Source organism: Littorina saxatilis, linkage group LG12 (assembly GCF_037325665.1).
Source record: "Littorina saxatilis isolate snail1 linkage group LG12, US_GU_Lsax_2.0, whole genome shotgun sequence".
Classification (NCBI taxonomy): domain Eukaryota; kingdom Metazoa; phylum Mollusca; class Gastropoda; order Littorinimorpha; family Littorinidae; genus Littorina; species Littorina saxatilis.
In genome coordinates, this window is record NC_090256.1 from 34,013,242 (window position 1) to 34,030,619 (window position 17,378).

General features: G+C 40.3%; 1 protein-coding gene across 1 annotated transcript in view; it reads right to left on the reverse strand.

Moving 5' to 3' along the window:
• Window positions 1-6,797: 6,797 nt before the first annotated feature.
• Window positions 6,798-17,378, reverse strand: part of LOC138981802 (uncharacterized) — a 143,694-nt gene continuing 133,113 nt past the window's right edge. Inside the window, exons 9-11 of the mRNA XM_070354881.1 lie at window positions 9,450-9,555; window positions 8,591-8,757; window positions 6,798-7,130 (exon numbers count right to left, since the gene is read on the reverse strand). Coding sequence (XP_070210982.1) covers window positions 6,813-7,130; window positions 8,591-8,757; window positions 9,450-9,555 — 591 coding nt within the window. The 3' untranslated portion in view covers window positions 6,798-6,812. The remainder of the gene's footprint in view (window positions 7,131-8,590; window positions 8,758-9,449; window positions 9,556-17,378) is intronic.

The following is a 17,378-nucleotide window of genomic DNA, read 5'->3' on the forward strand; positions in this document are numbered from 1 at the left end:
AGATAAATAAATAAATAAATACATAAATAAATAAATATACATACAACAAATTACAAAATACAGCAACACTGTCGACAACTTCAAAACATCATTTATTTCAGTTTTTACTGTTCAGCAAATATAGGCACAGAGTCTTCTTTCAGTGGCCTGAGGATTAATTAATAAAACCAGTGAACAATGGTAACTTCTGTACGACCAAAAGATGAACGGTGAATGACACATTTACACATTCACTGCAATACTGTGATCATGGTACGCAAAATAAAAATCATAATCAAGGCTGTCATCAGTCATATATAGATCATACAATCAAAGAAATGGAAAGGCTTTGTGTGGAAGACTTTGTACATCAAGTAGAAAACATATTATTAAAATATGATGGGCAAATTGCCGATGTCTTAAAATGTGCAACAACGCGCCAAACATTTTAAATAAATAACGTTGGTGTAAATGCTGGTAAAATTCGATATTTGCATAGATTTAAATTTTGGATAACAAACCAACAGCAGTATAAAGTAAACACGACACAAATAATGAATATCTTAAAACAATATAATTATGTAGCGTCTGAGGCAAACACACAATTCAATGAATAACAATGAATAATTGATACATAGAAAAAAATAACGAGTGTCAGAAATGGAGACATATAATATGAAGATGAAACTCTGCCGAAGAGCACAGTATTGGGGACATAACAAAAAAGTCTACATTTAGTCAAGCTGTGGAACTCACAGAATGAAACTGAACGCACTGCATTTTTTCACAATGACCGTAGTCCGCCGCTTGTGCAAAACGGAGTGAAACTGACGAGCCTGTTCAGCGCGGTAGTGGTTTCGCTGTGCTGCATAGCACGCTTTTCTGTACCTCTCTTCGTTTTAACTTTCTGAGCGTGTTTTTAATCCAAACATATCATATCTATATGTTTTTGGAATCAGGAACCGACAAGGAATAAGATGAAATTGTTTTTAAATCGATTTTGGAAATTTAATTTTGATCATAATTTTTATATTTTTAATTTTCAGAGCTTGTTTTTAATCCAAATATAACATATTTATATGTTTTTGGAATCAGGAAATGATGTAGAATAAGATGAACGTAAATTTGGATCGTTTTATATAAAAAAATTATTACAATTTTCAGATTTTTAATGACCAAAGTCATTGATTAATTTTTAAGCCACCAAGCTGAAATGCAATACCGAAGTCCGGCCTTCGTCGAAGATTGCTTGGCCAAAATTTCAATCAATTTGATTGAAAAATGAGGGTGTGACAGTGCCGCCTCAACTTTTACAAAAAGCCGGATATGACGTCATCAAAAGTATTTATCGAAAAAATGAAAAAAACCATCCAGGGATATCATTCCCAGGAACTCTCATGTCAAATTTCATAAAGATCGGTCGAGTAGTTTGGTCTGAATTGCTCTACACACACACACGCACAGACAGACAGACAGACACACACACATACACCACGACCCTCGTCTCGATTCCCCCTCTATGTTAAAAAATTTAGTCAAAACTTGACTAAATGTAAAAAGGAACAAGCAACGAAATAAACATAACAAACTTACAAACAAACAAACTAACGAATTCAAAAAAGAAAACCGACTAAAAAAATCCCAGCCCAACTAACAAATCATCATAAAAAAATATCAATAATTAAAAAAAAAACAACAAAAAACAAAACAAACAACAACACCAAAACAAACACACACCACCAAAGCAAGCAACAGAGAAAAAGCAAACAAACAAAGAAAATCAAACACAACGAAATCAAACAAGAATTTTTCAACTCGACAAAGCCCAGGAACAGTCACATTCCACGGACAATTTTCAACAAGAACAAGAAAGAAGGAGACGCCACAAGCCTCAGTCGGTAATTAAAATGCCGCCTCTTGTTTTACAAGCCAATCTTCGCACGCACTCACAGGTCAGGATCGGAATTAAGAAAACATCGTAAACCTTGATTACCCTGACTCGATTCTTCGCCTTACGTCCTCTTCGCGTAATCTACGCATCGCCGCTGCTATCAGCCGCCAATGGAGCGTAGTTCGTATCGCCGACACGCGTCGGTGGTGTCGCGCTCTTCCGGAAGACGCTCAACTTTTCACATGCTAGGATAACTGTTTGAAACACAGGCCCCTGAAAAACAACGATGGACACCCATCCTTTCTATACCCTCCGATTAAAGGCTTCCCCATCCCCTTTGAAGACCACGCTTTTTCAGATCTGAGAAACAAAGGGAAGTAAACGGACACAATACATACAACAGTAGTAGGAGTTATGCGGAATCAATCTCCTGGCACCTTACAAGCATTGAAATGAACAACATCATCTACTTCATCAGATTTTCTGTTCGTAACGTTTGTAAATTAATTTTCATTTCAAGCATTGAAATGAACAACATCATCTACTTCATCAGATTTTCTGTTCGTAACGTTGGTAAATTAATTTTCATTTCAAGCATTGAAATGAACAACATCATCTACTTCATCAGATTTTCTGTTCGTAACGTTTGTAAATTAATTTTCATTTCAAGCATTGAAATGAACAACATCATCTACTTCATCAGATTTTCTGTTCGTAACGTTTGTAAATTAATTTTCATTTCAAGCATTGAAATGAACATCATCTACTTTATCAGATTTTATGTTCGTAACGTTTGTAAATTAGTTTTCATTTCAAGCATTGAAATGAACAAGCGACTTTCATCCTGCAGCTTCATCAGATTTTTTGTTCGTAACGTTTGTAAATTAATTTTCATTTCAAGGTTCTCTCTTTCTCATAAGAACTTATTTTCGCAGATCAGTGGTGGTCTGTAAAAGGGAGTTAACAATGAAGTAAAACTGGTTTATACCCCTGTTAAAGATTTGTTTTAATGGATCAAAACATTCCTACAAGCAGCCATGTGACCGAGTGGGGTCTTATCCCATGTAATAGCCTGCAGGGGCGGATCACATCATTTGTAGGGGCGGGGGGGGGGGGGGGGTGGGGGGGTGGGGGGGATTCCAATTTGCATTTTTTTTTTAGAGACAATTCGACGACGCGAAACGATAAGTTGTGGACGTGAAGCGTTCGAACCTCCTCGGGGGGTCCGGGGGCTTGCCCCCCCCCCCCCCCGAACATTTTTGATAAAAACAAGGAAAATGGAGCAAACTGGTGCTATCTGAGCCAAGAAAATTCTCCTAAAACACCTTCCAAAATGTAAATGTAAGAAGACAAATTTAGATCAAAACAAGGACAATTGACCGATCTGGTGTAACCTGAGCCAACAAATTACCCAACTACTTTCTAAAAATCGCAACTTAGAAAAGAAAGTCCGGCTACTAGGGGGGTCCAGGGGCATTCCCCTTCGGACAATTTTTGATAAAAATCAAGGAAAATACTTAAATAGAGCAATGTGGTGCTATCTGAGGCATAAGTTTTTCTGGTCAGATCTGAGACGGTGATCCAAACAAGGAGTGTGTCTTCTTAGTACCTGAAAATACGGAGTGGTAAACCAAGTCAACCTTGTCGTTTACTGAGGACTCTATATTATCTCGGTATAGAAACTGAACAACTGGGCATCAACATTATTTGATGGATTCAAGTGCCTGTGATTTCAGTCATCATTTAGTGGGAGAGCGAGCGCTGTGGCATACAGAATTCAGGCGCTCAGGGCGACCCCGATATGCTCTGGTGCCAGAGAAAGTTTTACTCTGGCACCGGCTTTTATTGGGAATGGCATGTGAACGTTTCTTTTCCCGTAACTTCCTTTACACCTTGCGCCGCCCCAACAACGCTGCAGATTTTTTTAATTTACAAAATAAACCGTAGATCAATGATTCGTGCGTAAAGTAATATGTCTTTGTCTCTTGGGAAATAAAAGCAACAACAACAAAAGAAAACATCAAAAACCACAAAACACAGAGCAAAACAAAACAAACAAAAACGCATACGGGAACAGGGAATATAATCTAGCGCCCTAACAAGGAGATAACAACAAAAGATCGCTGCATGGCTTTTGTAAAAGAAAAATCAGGAAAATACAATACAAAAGTAGAACATGCATGCCGTGTTTCAGGCTTTCAACACACACAAAATGTCTTTTCATGCAGCCACTTTTGGAAGAATACTGGAACGGAAACTGATATTGAATTTTAAATTAATATAATCAATATTATGCGCACACTTCATGATAAACACGCCCTGTTTCTCTGCACCAAGTAACTAGACATTCACGACGCTAATTAAGCTAGGGTGCCGATACAATGTTTTATAGCAGGTTAAGATCAAGCGGATTTGAAACATTTGATAGAAGTCAGACTAGAAACAAGAAAAAAAAATCAGATTGAATGAAGGAATGAATACAAGAAAAAGAGACAGAAAGGATTACAAAAAATGAATTAAAGTAAAATAAATTAAAATAAAAGACAGACAGACAGAAATCAAGAAAGACAGGAAGGAAGTAATAAGTGCGCGCACTTCGTATCATGTTATCGAGACAAGTGATACTTAAAAAAAACAAAAACAAATTAAAAAACAAACAAACACACAAACAAGAACACGAAGAGTGAGGGAGATGAAGCTTTTGTCAGAAAAAAATGCAACCACGAGGAAATGTAAAACAAGTTTTACCCTTCGATTGAGAAAAAAGCTGAATAGTAGAAGAAATTAAAGGAAACCAGAAGGAAAGGGAATGAACAAAAACAAGAAGAAGAAAAAGAAGAGAAGAATAAAGAGGAGGAGGAGGAGGAGGAGGAGGAGGAGGAGGAGGAGGAGGAGGAGGAGGTGCTTGAGAAAGAAGATGAAGAGGATGCTACCCAAAATTAAATTCCTATCCAGACATTTGAGACTCTTGGCCACAATCAACGTTCAAAGTGAAGATTTCTTAGTACCATATTCTGACCACATTAACATATAAATATAGGCTTATACTAAGGGTGATGTCGACATAAGAGCAAAGAAAAAGAAAGCAAGAATGGAAAGAAAGGAAAACAATATAAAGGGAGAGCGGAGTGGAAGGTGCCGTGAAAACTATATTTTTGAATGGAAAATATTGTGCGCAAGAGAGAGTGGAAAATCAAGAGGAAAAAACACCACCCCAAAAAACCAAAACACCCAGCAACAACAACATAGAGATTGCAATGATATCATCTTATCCTTTGTTCTCATATACACATCAAACCAACAAAACTACCGGAAAAAACCCAAAAACAGGAATATTGTCAGCAAGGCACTTGAAGGACAAAACAACAAAGAAACAAACAAACAAACAACAACAACAACAACAACAACAACAACAACAACAACAACAACAACAACAACAACAACAACAACAACAACATATAGAATCGCAATCATGTCATCTTAATATCCTTTGTTCTACTATACACATCGAACCAACACAATTACGAGAAAGAAATACAAGGAATAGGTTATTGTCAGTAAGGCACTTCATTGAGGGTTAACAAAATGCACTATTGCAGTTTCTGGTATCTACATTGCCATAAAATATGTCTTGCTGGTTGCCAATAAAAAAAATAACTTGCCTCAGTGTAATACATTGTCATGGTAACTGTCTTTTATTGATAAAGTATATATACTGCACCTCCAAAGTATCTTTGACAGTCTTTGTTTTGTACAAGTATATGGGAACAAACAATAGTTACCAACATCAATATCGTTCTTTACAACGTGTGTAAGTCCTTTCTGTGATACTTTTGATCCACACTTGGAGAGACGACACAATGTGAATATAATTAATCTTGGTGGCTTCTTGTCCCAGGAAGTCAGAAGTTAATGAACGAGCCCGAAGAGTGTTTTTTTTTAAACCCTGCAGGGATTTCATGGGACACTGCAGACATACACGTCCTTGGAACGTTGCAGGCTTTTCTTAGAAACACTGCAGGTTCTTCTTAGGAATACTGCATACATTTCTGTGTAACGCATCAGACATTTCATAGGAAGTACCTTTGGAACACGGTAGACATGTTTTGCAAACACTGCAGATATTGGAAGGGAACTTCTTGGGAACACCTCATACACAGCAGAACTCGACAGACACTTGTTGGGTACACTGCAGACCGCACACAAAAAACGACAACAACATTAACATGCAACAATTAAGGCCATCATTGTCTTCATCTTCTGCTGGAGTTTTGCACTTCGATGCGTTCTGATACTCATTGTAACAAAGGACTCATCTAGACCGAAGCAATACGTTGACGGCCTTGAAATGTCTTCCCCGTTCCAAGGCATCGATGTGTGGAAACTAAAGTCCTCTCTCCTTTTTTTTTAATCAAAGATGCTTCAATAGTCAACCGAATGTTGTTGATTCTCCAAGTCCGTTTGGTCTTTCGTTCAACAAACTGTGTTTTTCCCAGTTTCAAGCTCTGTGTCTGCTTGCATAAAACCACAAGGTCACCTTTGGAGATACCAAAATCTTACTGTAATCAAGTCCTGATTCGCATTTCATGGAGGCACAATGTCTTTCCAATCCTTTACTAAAAGGCCTGCCTATGGTTGTGTGAAAACGCAAGGTTATCGTCTGGATACCCGAAACTCAGACTTTCCGTTTCCAAGCCGGCCCTCATTCTCCTTGCAGGGAAAACCAACTTCATCAGCGCTCCGTTATCAAGCCCTGATTCTTCTTCAACGAAAACGCATGTACATCTCCCGCTTTGCAAAACAAAGTCATCTTCGGTGTATTCGAACTGAAGGCTTGTTGTTCCCCTTGCAGGAACACTCCTCTGCTACCCTGCTTTATACCAAGCCCTAACCCTTGTTGCATGAAAGGCCAACTTCTTTCATCCACCCCGCTATACGAGTGTTACCAAGCCCTGATGCTCTGAGCGTGAAGATGAGGCTGCACCGGGTAGTTGCCCTGCTGAAGCTGGTTGACGGTGGGGCCCATGTGGTGGGTCGCCACACCGTTGTAGGCTGCCTGGGAATAATTGGTGAAGGGGTTGACGTTGTACGGGGCCGTAGCGTATCCTGTGTGGCCCATAGTCTGGCTGAGACACGGGCGGCCATCTTTGACCAAGACGGGAACTGCCACGCGACGAGCTGGCATGGCGCTGAGCTCCAGGTTCTTGTCCTGTCTCTGTCGCTTGCATTTGTAGCGTCGGTTTTGGAACCAGATCTTCACCTGTTATGGAAAAGAGAGAAAACTTAAAATAAGTTCTAGGTTCTTGTCTTGTCTCTGTCGCTTGCATTTGTAGCGTCGTTTTGAAATCAGATCTTCACCTGTTATGGGAAAGAGAGAAAACATGAAATAAGTTCCAGGTTCTTGTTCCGCCTCTGTCGTTTGCATATTTTTAGTGTCGGTTTTGGCACCAGATCGTCACTTGTGATGGAAAAGACAGAAAACAAAACACAAGTTCCAGGTTCTTGCCCCGTCTATCTGTCGTTTGCATTTGTAGCGTCGACTTTGGAACCAGATCTTAAACCTATTATGAGAAAAGAGTGAAAACAGTCATGTACGCTTGTGTGACTGAATAACTGATGGTTTAAAGTAGCGCTTTTGCTCAGGATTCATCCTTTTCGGCGCCGTGAATCATGTGTTCATCACAGCAGAAGCACAACACACGCATCTTGTGAAGAATAAACTGTTCGTTGTGTAACTGCATGGTTATGCGTTTTCCTCTTAATTTGTTTTCTTGTTTGGATTAGAGGTCCGCTGTTAGGCTAATTATGTATTGCTTGTCATGACAAAGGTGATAATTGTAATTCGAACGGCATAAATAAATCCCTGCGCCTTGAATATGTGCGCGATATAAATTGCATAAAAATAAAAAATAAAATAAAAAATAAAAAAATCCCTGCGCTTAATCAATCAATCAATCAATGAAGCTTATATCGCGCATATTCCGTGGGTACAGTTCTAGGCGCTCTGCAATGATGCCGTGGGAGATGAAATTTTATACGGCCAGTAGATTGCAGCCATTTCGGCGCATATTTACCTTTCGCGGCCTATTATTCCAAGTCACACGGGTATAGGTAGACAATTATTAACTGTGCCTAGGCAATTTTGCCAGGAAAGACCCTTTTGTCAATCGTGGGATCTTTAACGTGCACACCCAATGTAGTGTACACGGGGGGGGGGGGGGGGGGGGGTGGTTTCGGACACCGAAGAGAGTCTGCACACAACGTTGACTCTGTGAAATAAATTTCCGCCGAACCTGGGATCGAACTCACGCTGACAGCGGCCAACTGAATACAAATCCAGCGCGCTACCAACTGAGCTATATCCCCGCCGCTTAGAACTGTACCCACGGAATACGCGCGATATAAGCCTCATATTGATTGATTGAATATTTCTACAGACTGGCGTTCTCCGGTCGTATGAACTTTTTTTGTACACATCAGTGTATTAAAAAAAAAATCAGCGATGAAACAAGCAAACCGATACATTGAAAGACACACTGCCAGCCAACTAAACAAAGAAAGAATCCACTTTCATCGTCACCATGCACCCCAATCCATTGTCCCGTCCCTTCTTTCAATGTTGTCATATGTTCTTGTACGTAGATATACTTTTTGTACATTTGTATGCAAATGAAACTATAATAACCAAAAAGAGAATAAAAAGAAAAGAATCCAACAGACCTGGCAGGGCGTGAGTTTGAGCATGTTGGCCATCTGCTCACGCTCGGGGGCGGAGAGGTAGCGTTGCTGTTTGAAGCGTCGTTCCAGCTCGTACACCTGGGCCTGTGAGAACAGCACGCGCGGCTTTCTCTTCTGTCTCTGCTTCAACAGCTGACCCTCTGCCCCACCTGTACAAAACGGCAAAAACGTTGATGATTGTCATTATAATTGTCATTTTCATCGTCCTTTTTGCGGTCGTCGTTGATCGTCTTAGTCTACGTTGTCGTCGTCTGGTTTATCGGCATTATCGTCATCATCATCGTCGTCATCATCAAAATCATATTTGCAGTCATAAAGTGATCGTGTATCGTTCATCTTTACTCAAATCGGACGTCATTGGGGAATTGTAGCATTCTAAAAGCCAAATTGAGAGCCCCCCCCCCGTCCCACGAATTCGCTTCAATCCATTGAGCTTCGATTTGACTTTGACCTGCGTTAATCTTCCATGATGAACTCGATCGCGGCTTGAAATGGAAGTGGGAATGAATGTCCGTTACGTAATAAAGACATTAACGTGGAGAATAACTATAAATTGTATTTGTACAGTTAGTAGTAATCGGGTTGCTGGCTATATTATATGAGAACCTATGCATTTTATGCATATTTGTCGTATTGAATGTTCCAATAATCATGATTAAATGTGTGTCTTATGATCGTTTACCGGTAGGTCGGGTTCGTCATGCAAAGAAAAATAAATCTTGTAAAATATATGCTAACATGTGCAATCTGGAGAGCTCAAGAATCATCCCTGGGGATTCTACATACCTGAAAATGTTCACGCGGGCAATGTATAACTAGAATCAACCTTAACCAAACTTACCTGAGTTGGAACTCGTGGTCGATCCTTCTGACGTCTGGGAGCTACAAGATGGCGTCTTGCTCTTCTCGCCGCCAGCAGAGGGCGCTTTCGTCACACCGGCTTCCGTTTTGACGACCGTCGGTGTTGTTGGTGTTCGCTGCTGGCTTTTCTGTTGTTGCGGCTGTTGGTGTGACGATGGTGGTGTTGTGTGTTGCTGTTGTTGCTGGTGATGATGATGTTGGTGTAGCTGGTGATCAGACTGGTGTTGCTGGGGAAGACACAGTGGCTTGGATTCTGCACACAGTAAAACAGCGTAGTGTGATTAATTCTAATCGTCGTTATTTAGGCATAGGAATTTGGGTATGCATGATTGAGACAAAGTGTGTGCGTGTGTGTGTGTGTGTGTGTGTGTGTGTGTGTGTGTGTGTGTCTGTATGTGTGTGTGTGTGTTTGTGTGTGTGTGTGTGCAGTGTATGTGTGTATGTGTGTGTGTGTGTATGTGTGTGTGTGTGTGTATGTGTGTGTTGTGTGTGTGTTGTGTGTGTGTGTGTGTGTGTTCTTTCCAGGTCTTCTCTCATTACGTTTAACACCAGGGGACGTTGGTAAAAATAAACTCGCTAGTCATGCACGTACACCCCTGGGTAGCACGAATTATCCAGCCATTGGACAATAAAGAAATGAAAATAAAAATGAAAAAAAAGCCTGTGTGTGTAGTACTGTTAACCTTTTTTGAGACAGTGGTTATATTGATGCATTTACTTTTTCATTGACGGCACATATGTTTTTGTTGGTCGGTTTAGGGTAAAGTGTGTAGTGATCATCGGCAATGTGTCAACACCAATCAAGAACCTATGCTCTGTCTTAGTGATATAGCGATACTACAACGATATGTATTTCCCATTTATGATAAACTCCTCAGCTAGTACTAGCATGCAGATCTTATTATTGACAACATCGAGAGAAAAACCATGTCACACAGTTTTGACTCTCTGTGCGACCCCCTCCCCCCCCCCCCCCCTCCTCTTCATCCATAAGGAAATGAAAGACGTTGAGAGAGAGAGAGAGAGAGAGAGAGAGAGAGAGAGAGAGAGAGAGAGTGAGAGAGAGAGAGAGAGAGAGAGAGAGAGAAAGAGAATGTGTGTGTGTATGTGTGTGTGTGTGTGTGTGTGTGTATGTGTGTGTGTGTGTGTGTGTGTGTGTGTGTGTGTGTGTGTGTCTGTGTGTGTGCGGCGTGAGCGCGCACCTGTGCGAGTGTTTGTGTGTGCATGAGTGTGCGCCTGCGTTCGTGCTTGCGTGCGTGTCAACGTGCGTGCTTGCGTGCGTGCGTGTGTGTGTGTGTGTGTGTGTGTGTGTGTCTGTGTGTCTGTGTTTGTTTGTTTGTTGTTGTTGGGTGTCTGTGTCTGTGTGTGTGTGTCTGTGTGTCTGTGTGTCTGTGTGTCTGTGTGTCTGTGTGTCAGTGTGTGAGTGTGACAGGAGATAAGAGGGCACGATAAGGTACCGGAAGGAAGTTGGAACCTGGCACTAGTGTCGACACTTCCGGTCTGAGGCAAGGCGAGGCCACTCTCTCTCCAAAACAAACGAGAGCCATCACAGAGTAATATTACAGAATTCCCCGCAATGACTGAATCTCTGCCGCAAGTCCACAGAGCTGCATCGTTAACTATTCTCTGCGCTTACGTGACACAAGCCTAGTCCGTCGTTCCTGATACCATCGTTGATAGAAATCTACATTTTCTAATGAACTCGAACAGGACTGGATACTCCTCCCTTCCATTTCTGGCTGCATGGTACACGTGGTTTAATCAGTTGTCGATGACCTGGTTTTTCTTGTTTCTCGTGATGTTTTGTTAGTCATGCGTGCAAATCGGGCACTGAAATGAGTGGAAATGGGTGAACAGAGAAATAAAGGAATAACACTCACAGAAAGTCTTACTTTCAACCCAAATTGTGTAATGTACATTTAACGTAGGAAACTTGAAACTGAGAGTAAACTGCTTCGTGTAAAGCTAATGAAGACTAACATCCTGTTATATTTTTGGAGGTCTGAGACACAGAAGAAAGTACGCGATAAGGCCGGGCGGTAATAACTATTACTACTCAACGGATATGAAATCATATCCATTTTACGTACCACACTCATTACAGTTTACTTCCCGCAGCTTTGACTTCATTGAGAAATGTGATTCACAGTAAGGCTCCTAAAGCTCAAATGTGTTGTTATAATGTTAACTATGAGAAAACAAAAATATCATTCACTGGACGCATTGTTCAAAGTAAAACAAAGACAAGCCTTTTCCGCGTCCGTTGTGGAAAAAATTATGCCTCAGCACAACTGTGACACACAAAAGAGATATATACAGTGGACGCCGCTTAATAAAACCGCGGTTAATAGAGCCAGCCGCTTATAAAAGCCGATTTCAGACGGTCCGGATTTATCACTATATCTTATGTATTAGAAAAAGCCGGTTAATAAACCCAACCCGCCGCTTATTAAAGCCAGTTTTCTCAGAGAAATCACGTAGTTTGTGACTAAAACTCACATGATCTTGTTCTGATGTGGAAGACGACCAACAAACAAACACTCATAAAATCGTTCTTTTCTGCCGAGTAATGATTCGTGACGGTGACAGTGAAATTATTGATGTACCGAAGTGATCAAAGTACACGTACATGTACATAACTAAAACAAAAGTTCAACATCCTTCGTGAAGTTTTGTTTAGATTCAAACAAGTGTAAATGACGAAAGAAAGTGACTGAGTGACGTAAACTAAAGAGAAGATTTTTTTTCTTCTCGAAAATGATGTATTCCTGGACCGCCGGTTAATAAATCCGCCGCTTATTAAAGCCATTTTTCGTCGGTCCAGAAGTGGTTTTATTAAGCGGCGACCACTGTAGTACTATAACGACCGTGGGATATAACTTTATATCCACACAACATGGCGGCCAGTGTTAATTGCTTTCAAGTCGCTCTCTCCGCACAGGACCTATTGGGACAAGGGCGTCCTTGAGTATTCTCTGGTCATTAAGTCAATGACGAACTACAGACATTAAGAGGCAGCACCTTAAGGTGCTCAACTACAGCGCAATTGACTTGACCCTCCTGACCCCTTGATTGGCATTTTGCAGCTTGGATAATTACACAGCATACGTGACAGCCGACAAAAACAACGACGACAACGACGACGAAGAAGAATTAACGGTATTTCAACACAACATGGTAAAGATGGGGTTTGTACACAGATGAAATATACAAATGAACTTCTTTTTTATTTATTTTTTAGATAGATTAATAAATTAAAAGAGAGAGAGAGAGAGAGACAGAGACAGAGAGACAGAGACAGAGAGAGAGATAGAGAGATAGAGAGATAGAGAGACAGACAAACAGACAGACAGACAGAGAGAGACAGAGACAGAGAGAGACAGAAATAGAGAAAGATAGATGTAAAGGTAAGGACAGAGACAGAAGCATATATAGTTACTTCTTGATCGTTACTGGGCAATAAACGACACCAAAGCAATACTATATGAGTACACAATATGCAGTAAAAGCATCAGCAAGAGAGCAAAAAGAAGAAGAAAACAACAACACACAGAGGAAAACATAAACACATAACAAAACAAACAAACAGACGACAACAACACACACAAAAGAAACACTCCCCTAAAAAAAATGGTAACCGGATGATCACAAACGATTTTGTTCGTAAAGAGTATATATGATTGTGACTGTCTCAACTGACCGCAATCAGTAACCGCTCGCATATTATCATTCACTGTAAAAACGGAGAAGGTGTGAACGTTAATTTGTGTCATAAACACAATCCCACCCAACAAATTGCTCTTCTTTGACCCTGAAATCCACCAAAACCACACACACCAAATGACCCAAACCCCTAACCTGTTTCCAAGTCACCCGACTCCTAATGATAAAACACACACACAAACTCCTCGGAGTGAGAGAAAGAGGACAAACGGCGCCCTTTTCTGAGCTTTTGTCGTCATTTTTGAAACTGACCCAGTATACCAGCGGTCAACAAATGACAGACACGGTGTGTTTGTTTAACCAGCAAAGGGGAGAGAGGAGATGTGTGTTGGTCACATAAGGGGGCCTGACGCCATAATGGCGTTACACAGAGGAGGAGTTGACGCCACAATGGACTGTGGACATTAGGTTAACAAAGACACCAGCTGGTGCCGTCCGCATTAAGGATTAACCGGACACTCGCACGACTGACCTTCTTCTCACGAAAATCAACGGCGCGCGACTATATAGACTGAAGACCCTTCAAGACAAGATCCCACAAACTGTTGCTAGAGCAACAAATTTGATCGCTTGTTAGGCCAAAAAAAAAAAATTGTCTGTTTAGGGTAACCCGACCAACCCTATCGATTTGGCGCCGACCCAAAAACTTTTTTTTGATTTCAAAATAAAAAAATAAAAAAAGAGGTAAAAATGCTAAAAAGAGACATTTGGCGTTTCTTTCTCTCCCTTTCTCTCTGTTTTATTTATACGTTAGTTTTGAAACATGTATTCATCAAAATATAAGAAGTGAATGTTCAGCCAACATAGCATTTACACACACAAAAAAAAAAAAAAAAAAAAAAAAAAAAAAAAAAAAAACAACTACCTACCTACCGACCCTACTTTTTTGGTCATGTTACCCTAAACAGACAATTTTTTTTTTTTGGCCTTAAGTATGTGCAAGGTGCTTCACCGGTACACCGAGAAAGGATTATATGAAAGAAAGAATGATAAGAAAGGAAGAAAGATTGGTTGGTTATTATTGTTTAGCGTTTCTTCATCATTGTAATGCTATTCGATTTAATAAAAAAAAAAGAAAAAAAAGAAAGGAGACAAAAAGTGAATAGAAGACAACACATTAAAAAAAGAAAGACAAATAAAAGAAGGAATGAGTAAAGAAAAGCCTGCAATAGAATCTTTCTTTGGAATTTGAGGTGAACGAGGCGCTACATGAGCACAGGGAAATGACTAATACAAGAAAACTCATAACTCATAACTCATAACTCATAACATTTTATTGATCCAACAAAGGAAATTAATTTAGTCATCAGCACACATAGGTCACCAATTAATAACTATAAAAGAATAAAAGAAGAAAATTCATAAAACCCATGATATAAAAATACCCTTAGACTTAGACTTAGAACATTTTATTCACATAAAGGGTAGACATTTTAGGCCATAGGCTTAATCTTACAATGTGCCCTTTACATTCACACAAACACATATTCACGCGTGCGCCCGACTAGAATCATAGAAACATCAAACATACAGTAATAATAAATGAGAAAAGTAGTAGAAAATACATGAATGGAACATCAATAAAGCAATTACAGAATGGAACATTAATTACGCAATCACACTTGCGCACTCACACGCAGACGCACAAGGAGGAACACATATAGTACTAATAATAATATACACACAACTAAGTGCCATTCAACAAGCACAGAGAGAGAGAGAGAGAGAGAGAGAGAGAGAGAGAGAGAGAGAGAGAGAGAGAGAGAGAGAGAGAGAGAGAGAGAGAGAGAGAGAGAGAGAGAGAGAGAGAGAGAGAGACTGACACTGACACTGACACTGACACAGTTTAATTAAATATGGGCCTACAGCCCCTTTCAATGGGGGGGTACACATGAATCACAGGAAAAAATAGATAGCATGATATTTAAACGTATGCAATAATCTATGAATAATCTTGCACATCAATGCTGCCTAATATATACATACAACCGAACAATAAATACAGCAACAACAAAACCTTCAGCGACAATTAATCCTCATTATTATTCAACATTGACAATCTTAACAACTGAAATCCAAAAAACAAAAACTTTGCTAAATCTACAATTGTTTTTGTTTCTTGTTTTTTAAACATGGTAATCATACTGCCCAACTGATCCCCAACACTTAAAAACTGTGCTAAATACTTTCTTCTTAACTCACAATATGTTTGGCATTCAAACAAAAAATGGATTTCGGTCTCTAATTTATCTTCACAAAAGGGGCAACACTTGTTTTCTGTTGAATTTTGGAAGCGATATCTGTGGATATTTATCTGTGAAACACCCATTCTAAATTGAGCGATGACATTTCTGTACACATCTTTCCATAAAATGTCCACATAACGTTCTTTTTCAAAACAGGCTTTATATTTTCCATACAGTGATAGGCGCTCACTCGAGTCCAAATGATTACGCCAATCATAACAGAAGGAACTGCAGAGCCTCTCCTTCAGTTCTGCAAAAAACACCCTCTCGTTTCCACATCCAAACATGGTAAAATCCATTTTCACACAAAACTGCCTTTACATGCGTTACCCATGTGATACCACCTTTTTCGTGGAGGTTGAACAACATTTTGTATGCCTTCTTTGAATAAAAATTGTCTGGCTGTCTCAATAACCGTAACCAATATTTAATCAACCTTGTGACTGTTGTCACCCAAAGAGGATACCTACCAAATTCACCATACACAACATCATTGGGAGTTTTATCTACTACGTGCAGAAACCGTTTACATGCAAATAAATGAACACGTTCCAATTGGTCATACTTCTCATTACCCCAAATTTCGGCTCCATATGATAATATTGGCAATACTTGCGCATCAAATAACTTAAAAAATACATCAAATGAGTTACAACCCATGTTCTTTAAAGTATTCAAAATTTCGATCGTGCTTCGCTTTGCTCTTGTTGCTGCGTCTTCAATTGCGACGCCATAACTATGTCTTGTTGAAAAGAGAGAGAGAGAGAGAGAGAGAGAGAGAGAGAGAGAGAGAGAGAGAGAGAGAGAGAGAGAGAGAGAGAGAGAGAGAGAGAGAGAGAGAGAGAGAGAGAGAGAGAGAGAGAGAGAGAAGAAACACACAAAGAAAAGAATCAAAGAAACAAAACAAGAGAAAACCACAACCAACTAAAAATCATCTTCAGTGAGATGTCTCTGAAAGCCAGCGCTATGATAAAAACGGATTATCTTTCTAGCTAAATCCCACCAGCCGTTTATTACCAGTACACCGATAATCCTATATTTGCTGTACCCGCTTCAACCTAACTAAAACCATATCACCGTGACCTATGATCTAACAAGGATTCCTTCTTGTCCAACCTTAGTTGACACGGCTTTCAGCGCCGCGAATTTTCTCCCCGCGAAAATCCTGACAGCCACGACAGAAAGGCACCAGTCCGCAGCCATCACCTGTTTCAAGACAGCTCGTCGACTTAACCGGGTAGGATTGCCAGGAGAACGGGTGGGATGGGAAGGAATGCTTAAAACGGGTGTCGGGTAGTACCACGTACGTCTCTGGCCGTCTGTTGAGCTTTGCTGCTGCGGCGTCGGTGCGAATGTGGACTTTTCCGCTGTTCTCCGATAGCTGGGACGACTTGTTCAAGTGGATTAGAGGGTTGACACTGTGTGTTCTCAAGGCGCTCACTAGGCGGAGCTGCTGACAGGGTGGGATATTTTTGTGTATCTTACTGCGGGGTGGAATAGTCTGCCTGTCAGTTGACAGGGGTGTGATATCTTTGTGTGTTTACTGACTCTGCGTGGTGGGATGATTTTTTGACGGTTTTGACTGCTTGGAGGGCGGGATAATGCTGCGTGATTGACTTTCTGTCTGCAAACAGATCTAAATACTTGCTTTGTCACAGCTACTCACGACCTTGTGAACGCGTGTGTCTCAATATGAAATTAATGTTAACTTGTTACCGGCTTTGAGTTTAATTGTTTGAGGAGAAGGGTGCCCTCCCACAGACTGGTTGTCAACCAAAACTTGTTTAATTAATGTACGGATCGTTTCCGGCGGTGTGTGATTTCATATGATTGTGTGTTCCCTCTATACGTGTTTTGTCTGTTTCCGGCTTTACTTTCTTTTGTGTGACTAAAAGAGGTTAATCCTTATTTCTATAAGACTAAGTCCTTTTGCTGAGACT